This window comes from Callorhinus ursinus, unplaced genomic scaffold, assembly GCF_003265705.2.
Source record: "Callorhinus ursinus isolate GAN/ISIS: 27379988/994484 unplaced genomic scaffold, GSC_fseal_2.0 scaffold1, whole genome shotgun sequence".
Taxonomy (NCBI): Eukaryota; Metazoa; Chordata; class Mammalia; order Carnivora; family Otariidae; genus Callorhinus; species Callorhinus ursinus.
Window position 1 is genome coordinate 111548793 of NW_027397063.1, and position 11692 is coordinate 111560484.

Sequence of the window (11692 nt, forward strand, 5' to 3'; positions counted from 1 at the left end):
CCCAGAGAGTGTAAATACCTGGACAGAGTCCTATAGAAACAGTGGCAAAAACAGGACTTGGGCCCAGGTCTGGTTGCCTCCATGCTGGTGCTCTCTTGGGTCTTCACCCTGGGAAGGTGACAGTTACTCAAATGAGGTGTCCTCCCGGGAAACCTGCAAATGAATCGGGGACTTCACTTTCCCATTCTCGTTCTTCTTGGAGAGCTGGGGGCAGGGGGAAGACTTTGTTTTCATAATTAGAGTTGATCCATTGAGAAAATCCAGTCTTCACAGGTGAAGCCTGAGGTGAGGTCCCTCCAATCTCACAGGTAGAGTCTCACCTTTAAACCCACAGACACATTGGGCTGGTGCCAAGAGAAGCTGGCTTAGTTCTCTAAACCATAGCCATTCACTTTTACCCGCATAAGACCTGCAGCTTTTTTTAAACTGGGAAACAAACACTTTAGTTAGGGACATTGAATGTCTGGTACTCGGATATCAGTGGCCTTTCTGTTACTATTCTTTGTGGGGAGATGGGCACCAAAAGCCTCTAGTGATGTGGGGCGACAATGCAAGGGAACGGTCTGTCTGGATCTTGTCAGAGGATCTTGGTCGGTGTCACCTGGGCCTAGGTGAGGACTTGGGTCCCTCATCCAATGTGTCTGTTCCCCGTGCCACCTGGCAAACTCCATGGCACCCTCCATGCCACTGTGTGCTGCTTCCGCTGGGAGCCTTCCTTGAAGGCATCCTGGGCCTCACTCCCTGAAGCATCCTGGGCCCTCCCCCTCCCACCCTGCCCTGCATGCCATGACCCTTTCCACATGGTTTGGATCCTGAGGGTGGGGCAGTGTCTCCTTTATCTCTGTGTCCCCAGCGCTTAGCAAGGACTTAAGGAGGTACTGTGAGGAAGGCACAGACAAGCCCCAATCCAATACTAATAAAGGGTGAAGGGAGGGCATATTGTAAATGGCAGAACCTCTACTCCCAATTAGCTTATGTCACAAGGAAGGATTTGGGAAAAAAGGGGTGGATCCTGATCCAGACCCAGGAACATCACCAAACCCCTCTTCACCTCTCACCTCCGCTTCTCTTGCCTTTTAGCTTCATCCTTAGATAGGCACTCCATGAGATAGGGCCCAGGGTGAAGGCAGCACAGAACCCTCACCCATCACAGCCTCCAAGTCAAGGGCTGCATTCCACATCAATCTCTCTGTGCCACTTACAAGCTTTGTGGCCCCAGGCAAGTTACTTAATCCCTCTGGGCCTCATTTCCCTTACCAGTAAAGTGGAGATCATAATAGTGCCTATCTCAAAGGGCTTTTGTGAGAATTACATAGCCAGAACACGTAACATGCTTTGTATAGTGCCTGTAATATTGTCATAAATGTTAGCTATTGCTACTATAATTACTATTATTATTCATTTCCAGCCCAACAACCTATATATGCTTCTCATTAGCCATAGGATAAACTCAAAATCTGTTTTTCATCAACTCCTATAATTTGCCTCAAATCCCCCTCCAGGCTTATCACTCTTGAAGAGGAAAAACATGCGCCTGTGTATTATTTCTCCTTTACTCTCACACTGCTGCCACACTTCACTTCACTTCTGACATTTCTGACACCACATATGTGGGGGCATATCCCATACCAAGCAATTCTCTGGGACACCGGCTGGTGTGCTATCACTCACTTCAATTCTGACATGATCTACCTAGAGTAAGGTCACATCCCACAATGTAAGGGCTCTGTCCCACAAGACTGCCCCATTTCAGACACCATTCACATATCCTAGGTCACCTGTATGTCTGACCTACTGGCTACAAATCAGGGTTCCTACAATGCCTCCTTGGGTTCAGTCATTTGCTAGGATAGCTCACAGGACTCAGGAAAACACATGTGGATCTCTTTATTATATAATAAAGGATATGATAAAAGGTACAGAAGAATAGCCAGGTGAAGAGGTCTATAGGGCGAGTTCTGGGAGGTTCCCAAGCATAGGAGCTTCTGTTTCCATGGAGTTGGGGTGTGCCATGCTCCCAGCATGTGGACATCTCCACCAGCCCAGAAGCTCCTTGAACCCCAATACTTTTGGGATTTTTATGTAGGCTTCATCTCATAGGCATGATCAATTATTAACTCTATTCCGGCCTTTCTCCTCTCTCTGGAGAACGAAGGGTGGGACTGAAAATTCTAAGCTTCTACTCATAGCTTGGTCTTCCTGGTGACCGACCCCCATCCGGAAGCCCACTGAATTACCTCATTAGAACCAAAGATACTTCTATCACCCAGCAAATTCCAAGAGATTTAGGAGCTCTGTGTCAGGAACCAGGGTCAGAGGCCAAATATTAGAACAAAAGGTGCTCTTTTCACTTAGGAAACTATAAGGGTTTAGGAGCCCTGAGTCAGGAACCAGAAGCAGAGACTAATATATATTTCTCATTGTTTCACATTCATGCATCTGACATACTAGTCCAGCTTCTGCATCTTTATTGCTGTTCCCCTACCTACTATGCCTACTTTTCGTTCTTTGCTTCTTCAATTACCTTCAATTTTCATGACCCCAGGGATGTCATGAAGGGCTCTACTCCTGTGAAATCTGGCCTGGACACCAAAGCCCCCATCGGGATAGGAATTCATTTTCTTCTACCATTTTGTGTGTGGAAACCCATGGAGGGCAGAGCTGGCTCTATTTGCTCCACATGCCCAGGGCCAGGTGGGTGCAGCACTTGGTCAATTTTTCTTGAGTGAATTTGTTGTCTGCTTTAGTGATCAGAGAGAAACTTCCCACATCTGGCTTTATTAAGATGAAATACTCCCTTAATTCTGATTTTCTTGGAAGGAAACAAAATCAAAGAAATAAACCCTGAAACTGCTACAGTTTTATATAGAAAGCGTTATTTCTGGGCTAAATGATTTTTTTCCTGAAGGAAAATTTAGAAATTGTAGCTCCTGGTGGAATTAAAGGAATGGAAATTAAGTCATGCTATATTCACAGCATCTGAAGAACTCTGTTTTGGACCCTATTTTGCTAACTTCTACAACTTGGTATAAAAAATTCAAGCTTCTGGGCCCACTTCAGCTTTGCAGTAACATGTGTCCCTTGGGCTTCTCCCCAAATTGCATTTTTTTCCTAGTTTCAGTCAATTATTTGCCTTGGAATGTATTAGCTTTTCTGAGGACTTCTACAAAACCCGATTCTTCTGGTCAGTTGCTGGCAAAGAAACCCTTCGATTTCAAACCAAAATGTTCTCACAGATCATTTGGAGACTAGGGTGGCAGGGAACTGCCTCACCTTACCCTCTTCCATCTTGTCTCCCCCTCCCTTCCCTCCCTGCCCCCCAATGTCCTACCTCCCATCAGAGATATTAAAGTGTTCTCTCAAAACTATGCCTGTTTGATCTTCTAGTCCTTCAGCCCTCAAGGCAAGTCCCTATTAGTTCAGGAAGTTTTCCCTGACCTCAGAATGGAAGATGTGTTACAGAGGCAATGAAGGTCAAATGTGTGTGTGTGCATGCACATGTACACATGTGTCCCCACAAGTGTATGTGTGTATACTAGTATGTGTGCATGAACATGTGTGTCCACACACATGTATGTGTGTTTGTGTGTGTATAAAGCATATGTATATGTGTGTGCCTGTGTATGTTGATGTCTATGTGCATATGTGCTTGTGTGTGAGTCTGTGTGTGTGTGTGCCATAGTGTGTGCCACTCCTCAGCTGTGTGTGTGTGTGTGTGTGTGCCATAGTGTGTGCCACTCCTCAGCTATGGAGTGCTGGTGATGGCTTGTACTAGGAAGACATGGCAGTAGGCAAAAATAGGGACACTTGCATGTAGGAGCGCTCCTACCATGTTGATATTCATGTTCTCACTCTGTTTTCTGCATATACCTCCTTATTTACTTTGGAGTAGGACAACTGTTGAAATAATATCAACAATTTAAATGATATCAGCATTTCCCCACATACCCTGTTTCTTTTATCTCTCAAAACAAAAAGAGGGAAATACATACATGGCAAACTCAGAGTTTAACAACTCAAACCAGTGAGTGCTTTCTGTGTACCTATTATGTCTAGTTCCCCATTCATCCCTGTCTCCTTGCTCTTTTGCACGCTGTCCCCATGGTAACCTTTTCTTTGGCCTGTGTCTTCCCAGTATCCCTTTCCTGTCATCAGTCCTCCAGGCTGTTTACCGGTTCCTATATTCAATTCTCTCTGTTAAAAGGAGTGGTGCGATTTCTGTTTTCCAGCAGACCCGACTGACACACACCCAACTGCTACTGTTTGACTCCATTCACTTGTCCTTCAAGATCTTCACTCATTCAAGGCAGAATTCTGATATTCTCCAAAGTTTGTCCAATCTCCCCTGCCTGGATCTGTCATCCTCCTAGTGCCTGATCCAGAATCTTGGGTACCATCCTTGATGCCTCTCTCCTGCTCACTCACACCCCCCCATTGGTTAGAAAGGGCAATGATTCCACCTTGAATCTGTCTCCCAGCCCAGGTAACCACGCTTGTGCTAACAGTCCTCTTGTCTTTTCTCTTGGCCCCCCACAACTCATTTCCCACCCAGAACCAAAAGTAATATGACTGAAATATAAATAGGGTTGTCACATTGCCTAGCTTAACATCTTTCAACAGACTCCTGAGACACATGCCCTCTGTGATGACCCACGCATCCTGACAAGGCCACTTTCCTGTCCTTCTCTCCTCCTCCTTCTTTCCTGCACACCAGCCTCCCCCAGCTGTGTTCCTGTTTCTTAAACATGCCAAGCCCTTTCCTGCCTCAGGACCTTGGCATCTACTTCTATCTGGAATGCTTTTCTCCTCTGCTTGTTACATGGCTGGCTCTTCCCCATTCTTAAGGAAACAGCTTTAAATTCACCTCCTGGGAAGCCCTTCACTGACACACTTTGTCTTAATCTGTGAGGGTGGCTATAACAAAGTGTCATAGACTGGGTGACTTATAAATAACAGAAATTTATTTCTCACAGTTTTAGACGCTGGGAGTCCAAGATCAGGGTGCCAGCATGGTCAGGATCCAGGGAGGGCCCTCTTGTGGGCTGCAGAGGGCATGTGCTGGCTTCTCGTATCCTTATGTGATAGAGAGAGAGCTAGCTCTCTGGCTTTTTCTTATAAGGGCACTAATGCTCTTCATGAGGGCTCCACCCTCATGACCCAATCACTTCCTGAGGCCCCACCTCCAAATCTGATCACCTTGGGATGAACATTTCAACATATGAATTTGGTGTGAGGGGCACAAACATTCAGTCCGTTGCACCCTCTTTAGAGTTGATACCTCCTAGCTCCATACTCCTTTCCCTCCTGACACTTGTCATCATTTCTGGTCACCTACATCTCTATATCTTTACTTTATCTGCCTCCTTCATTAGACTGTAAAATACATGGGGCAGGGCCCGTGTCTGTTGAATTCACCACTGTGTTCCCACACCTTGCACCCAGGCCTCAGTACAGATGTGCTAAATGAATGAATAAATGTAGAGTGGACATCAAAAGAAGAAAAAAAGGGAAAAAAAGGAGAGGTGTACATAAGCCATTATTTATTTAGCTAGAGACTGTACCAACATGCTGCAAGCTGTTTTAGAGTAGACATGGCCACTCATTATCTGTTCCTGTAGCCATAGACTCTTCTCTGAACAAAGACTGAAAGGGGTGTTGAAATATGTAGACATACAGAGAGATTATAGCTCAACACAGTGGCATATATTTGTGAATTTCTTGCTTCTATTTGGCACACATACATTTATGTATATGTACTACTGTGCACATACATATTTGCATCTTACAAAACCTCATCCTCTTTAACAGCATTTTCCACTTTGTAACATGTTGTCACCTACATTGCTCATCTGAAACTGACAACAATCCTAAGAGTCAGGAGAGGAGCATTATTTTCATTTTATTAAAGATCATCTGTAAAATCGCATATCAAACCACGTCATTGGATAGATGAAGAAGCTGACACCCAGAGTGGGAGAGGGACTTCCTCAAGGTCACACAGCAAGTTAGTGAAGATCTGCTAGTAAAACCAGATCTTGCCTCCTTCTTTATACTTTGGGAAGGGTCCTGGGAGGGGGGACTCAGCATGATGTGCCGGGGGTTCTATGCCATTAAGAAATCATATCTTGCATTTGATAGAATCCTACTGGTTAGGTGGGCCTCAGAGAATGCAGCCAACTGTTGTGGTCACCGAAGGCAAGGCTATATGTTCTCCAGAGGGGCAAGCTCAGGGTGCTGTGGCTTATGTGATTCTCGCCACACTTGCTTGTGCTGTGTGTAGGTGTGATCATTGCAATGCAATATTCATACCACTCTATTTTTGTTAGTTCAATTTCATTTTAGTTTATCAGTAGTAAAATCCCTGCTGGCATGTCATTTAATTTGCTCCCTGTGCTAATGATAATTCTGAAGCCTTTTACAGAAATGATTATATGGTAATACCAAATCTGATGGTGGATTCAAGCCATCATTTACAGTAATAGGATCATAACGAAGCTCCCCAGGGAATTTCTTCCTGTAATACTGTTGGGGAGTGGGGTGGGAATCTGCTCAACTTCATCTCACATTATTAGAAGATCCTCACTGGGGACCTCTCACGGGAAAATGTCTTTTCTGGCTTTGACGCTGAGCAAAATAAAGGGTTGTAAAGTGGTGGCCCTATGGGTGAAGCTAGATGGGGTAGCCATACCTGCCAGCAGGGTAACTCATGAAAAGGATGGGATTAGAGAAGATGGAGACCAGTGACTGCTTGTCTCTTTCCATGCCCATTCCCACTTCCCTGTGTGGACACTTCTCGTGCAGATTGACATGTGGGGAGGTTCAGAGGAGGGTCATTCTCTGTGCTTGCCTTCCAGCAGTACTCTCTCCCTCCCTGGTACTGATGTGCAGTGTGAGCCTCACCAAGCCAGGTGCTGAGGACAGGATGAATGAATCCGTCTCTGCCCTTACAGACTGGGGACAAATGCGAGCACCCGAGTTTCAAGGGCTGGACGAGATGTCTCTTTGCAGGGTGGGAGTGGGGGAGGAAAGTTTTAGTGAGGACCCAGGGGAGGAGGGAGGTGTCATCCCGACCTAGAGAATCAGCAACAGCTTCCCAGAAGGGGTTGAACTGGGTCTTAAGCACTGGTGGTGTTTTCCTGGCAGAGATGGGGTAGGGTTCAGGAGAAGGTCATTCCAGGCAGATGGGGCCTTGTTAGGCCAGAAACGCTAAGGACTTCCTGTTGTCTGAAGGGCCAGGCCAAGTTTTGTGATGAGGCTGGAGCTGCCATATGACTCTGCCATTCTTTCTTGCCTTGCTTCAAAGGACCATCAAGGAGCCTCCAACCAGGCATTCCACAGTTCCTCCTTTGCTCTGGGGACCAGCAGGAGTGTGGAGAGGAGGGAGTGCTCTCATTCTTTATGGCTCAGAGGCAGACCTCAGACCATGGGTTAAAGTTATGGGAAGGCAAGTTCAGTCTCCATAGTTAGGAAGAACATTCTAACAACATTGGTTGCTTACTGTTAAAATAGACTACATGGTGAGGTAAGGAGCTCCCCATCAAACAGTGACTTGCCCAAACACCGAACGCTAGTTAGACTAGGGTCAGAATGCACACCTAGAGGGCCTGACTGCAAAGAGAGTGACCTTTTTACTACCCAGAGGTCTGGTGGCTGCCATGTACAAAACACTACAGAATTCTGAACCTAAGGTTAGGCCTGAGCTAATGGAGGTGTAGAGACTTGCTGTTTTACATCTTAGTTCCAAAATAATGAGCAAACAGTAAGCCATGACATCAGGCATTTCCTTTTATTAGCTCTTAGAAGACTCAGAGGTCCTGGGAACATCATCTGCAACCTCACTGAAGAATGTGATGAGAAAAAAATATATATGTGTATGTGTGTATATGTCTATCTGTGGTGCATCGCTGATGTTGCTGCCTTCTCTGCAGGGGGCTCAGAAACGCTTCTGGAGGGCAGTCTGGATATTCTTCAGCAGGCCCCACTTAGCTCGGGTCTTCCCACGCCCATCTGGCGTTACCACCTGCAATCAGAAGCAGAGAGCCATGCACCAGCCACAGGGGAAACAGTAACTTCCCAGTAGCATGGCCACTGCCATGCACCAGACCCTCACACATCATCTCATTAACTCCTCATGATGGCCACACAAAGCAGGTGCCGCTGAGCCCCTTATATGAATGAGGACGCTGAAGCTCAGAAGGACCAGGTAACTTTTTGCTTTTCTAAAGTCGTACTCCTAAAATGTGGTGAGACTGGGATTTCATAGACCAGTTTCCACTTCCTCTAAGGAATCGAATTTAACTGAGAGTTGTGAACTCAGGTGGGCTTCACCATAGAGCAGCCCTCCTAGGGTGTCCCCCCCAGCACCTGGAAATTGCTTCTATCATAGCTGTTATCATTTGTAAATTCCATTAATGTGTTTGGCTCTTAACAGACTGAGCACCTTGACTGGATTGTAGGGGAAGTGATAGTCCCAACATTGGTTAAGGTAAAGAGAAGGTTCTTAGAGAAGTGGATGAATAGAACCACAATTTGAAAATCTGCCAATTGCCTCTCTCTGATGCTTCACACTGTCTTTGATCACAATGAGCTGTCAGAGCTACCTGGAAAGGGAAAACTGCAGTGAGCAAGTCTCCTACAAATCTAACCAACTCAGCTTACACGTGGATCTCCCTGCTTTACCTCAAAGGTGCTGGGTTTCTCCACGCTTCTGGTCTGGAAGCATTCCTGTTCCTTCCCAGTACATGTTTACTGAGGAGGCGTTTAGGGAGTGAGGCTATGATCCAGGGATGAAGGATAGGCCACTGGAATAGCAGGCTCTGTCTAGACAGATCAGGACTCATGAGGCAGATGGGATGGGGTTGCGGTTTGGGTGGTGAAGAGTGATGTTTGTACAATGTCCCTATATACAAAGCTTTTAACTTTTTATATTTGTATTCAAAGGGAAAAGGCAAAAAAAGAAATAGACACTAATTAAATTATGCCCTTTATTTTTTTTGCGTGTGTGTTTTAAGTTACATTTTGTGATAGATTCTTTTTATTTTTTAATTTTATTTTATTATGTCATGTTAATTACATCATTAGTTTTTGATGTAGGGTTCCATGATTCATTGTTTGCGTATAACACCCAGTGTTCCATTGAATACGTGCCCTCTTTAATACCCATCACCAGGCTAACCCATCCCTCCACCCCCCTCTCCTCTAGAACCCTCAGTTTGTTTCTCAGAGTCCACAGTCTCTCATGGTTCATCTCCCCCTCTGATTTCCCCGCTTCATTTTTCCCTTCCTACTATCTTCTTCTTCTTTTTTTTTTTAACATATAATGTATTATTTGTTTCAGAGGTACAGGTCTGTGATTCATCAGTCTTAACACAATTCACAGTGCTCACCACAGCACATACCCTCCCCAGTGTCTATCACCCAGCCAACTCATCCCTCCCACCCCCCACCACTCCAGCAACCCTCAGTTTGTTTCCTAAGATTAAGAATTCCTCATATCAGTGAGGTCATATGATACATATCTTTCTCTGATTGACTTATTTCGCTTAGCATAATACCCTCTAGTTCCATCCACAGTGTTGCAAATGGCAAGATTTTGGGTTTTTTTGTTTTTTGATGGCTGCTTAATATTCCATTGTATATATATACCACATCTTCTTTATCCATTCATCTGTCGATGGACATCTTGGCTCTTTCCATGGTTTGGCTATTGTGGACATTGTTGCTATAAACATTGGGGTTCACGTACCCCTTCAGATCACTACATTTGTATCTGTGGGGTAAATACCCAGTAGAGCAATTGCTGGGTCATACAGTATCTCTATTTTCAACTTTTTGAGGAACCTCCATACTGTTTTCCAGAGTGGCTGCACCAGCTTGCATTCCCACCAACAGTGTAGGAGGGTTCCCCTTTCTCCGCATCCCCGCCAACATCTGTCGTTTCCTGACTTGTTAATTTTAGCCATTCTGACTGGTGTGAGGTGGTATCTCACTGAGGTTTTGATTTGGATTTCCCTGATGCCGAGCGATGTTGAGCACTTTTTCCTGTGTCTGTTGGCCATTTGGATGTCTTCTTTGGAAAAATGTCTGTTCATGTCTTCTGCCCATTTCTTGATTGGATTATTTCTTCTTTGGGTGTTGAGTTTGGTAAGTTCTTTATAGATTTTGGATACTAGCCTTTTATCTGATAGGTCATTTGCAAATATCTTCTCCCATTCTGTCGGTTGTCTTTTGGTTTTGTTGACTGTTTCCTTTGCTGTGCAAAAGCTTTTATCTTGATGAAGTCCCAATAGTTCATTTTTGCTCTTGCTTCCCTTGCCTTTGGTGATGTTTCTAGGAAGAAGTTGCTGTGGCTGAGGTTGAAGAGGTTGCTGCCTGTGTCCTTCTCAAGGATTTTGATGGACTCCTGTCTCACATTTAGGTCTTTCATCCATTTTGAGTCTATTTTTTGTGTGTGCTGTAAGGAAATGGTCCAGTTTCATTCTTCTGCATGTGGCTATCCAACTTTCCCAACACCATTTGTTGAAGAGACTGTCTTTTTTCCATTGGACATTCTTTCCTGCTTTGTCAAAGATTAGTTGACCATAGAATTGAGGGTCCATTTCTGGGCTCTCTATTCTGTTCCATTGATCTATGTGTCCGTTTTTGTGCCAATACCATACTGTCTTGATGATGACGGCTTTGTAATAGAGCTGGAAGTCCAGGATTGTGATGCCGCCACTTTTGCTTTTCTTTTTCAACATCCCTCTGGCTATTAGGGGTCTTTTCTGGTTCATACAAATTTTAGGATTATTTGTTCCATTTCTTTGAAAAAGTGGATGATATTTTGATGGGGATTGCATTGAATGTGTAGATTGCTCTAGGGAGCATTGACATCTTCACAATATTTGTTCTTCCAGTCCATGAGCATGGAACATTTTTCCATTTCTTTGTGTCTTCCTCAGTTTCTTTCATGAGTATTTTATGGTTTTCTGAGTACAGATCCTTTGCCTCTTTGGTTAGATTTATTCCTAGGTATCTAATGGTTTTGGGTGCTATTGTAAATGGGATAGACTCCTTAATTTCTCTCTCTTCTGTCTTCTTGTTGGTGTATAGGAATACCACTGATTTCTGTGCACTGATTTTATATCCTGCCACTTTACTGAATTCCTGTATGAGTTCTAGCAGTGTTGGGGTGGAGTCTTTGGGTTTTCCACATAAAGTATATCATCTACAAAGAGTGAGAGTTTGACTTCCTCTTTGCCGATTTGGATGCCTTTGATTTCTTTTTGTTGTCTGATTGCTGTGGCTAGGACTTCTAGTACTATGTTGAGTAGCAGTGGTGATAGTGGACATCCCTGCCGCGTTCCTGACCTCAGGGGGAAAGCTCTGTTTTTCCCCATTGAGAATGATATTCGCTGTAGATTTTTCATAGATGACTTTTATGATATTGAGATATGTACCCTCTATGCCTGTAGTCTGAAGAGTTTTGATCAAGAAAGGATGCTGTACTTTGTCAAATGCTTTTTCTGCATCTATTGAGAGGATCATATGATTCTTGTTCTTTCTTTTGTTAATGTATTGTATCACATTGATTGATTTGCGGATGTTGAACCAGCCTTGCAGCCCAGGGATAAATCCCACTTGGTCGTGGTGAATATTCCTTTTAATGTACTGTTGGATCCTATTGGCTAGTATTTTGGTGAGAATTTTTGCA

General features: G+C 44.5%; 1 protein-coding gene across 2 annotated transcripts in view; it reads right to left on the reverse strand.

Annotated features, from left to right (window-relative positions):
* Positions 1 to 7772: 7772 nt before the first annotated feature.
* TRIM42 (tripartite motif containing 42) overlaps positions 7773 to 11692 on the reverse strand; it is a 35459-nt gene continuing 31539 nt past the window's right edge. For both annotated transcript variants that reach the window (XM_025870367.2, XM_025870366.2), the window contains exon 5: positions 7773 to 8020. In XM_025870367.2, the coding sequence (XP_025726152.1) occupies positions 7934 to 8020 (87 nt within the window). In that variant the 3' untranslated portion in view covers positions 7773 to 7933. The remainder of the gene's footprint in view (positions 8021 to 11692) is intronic.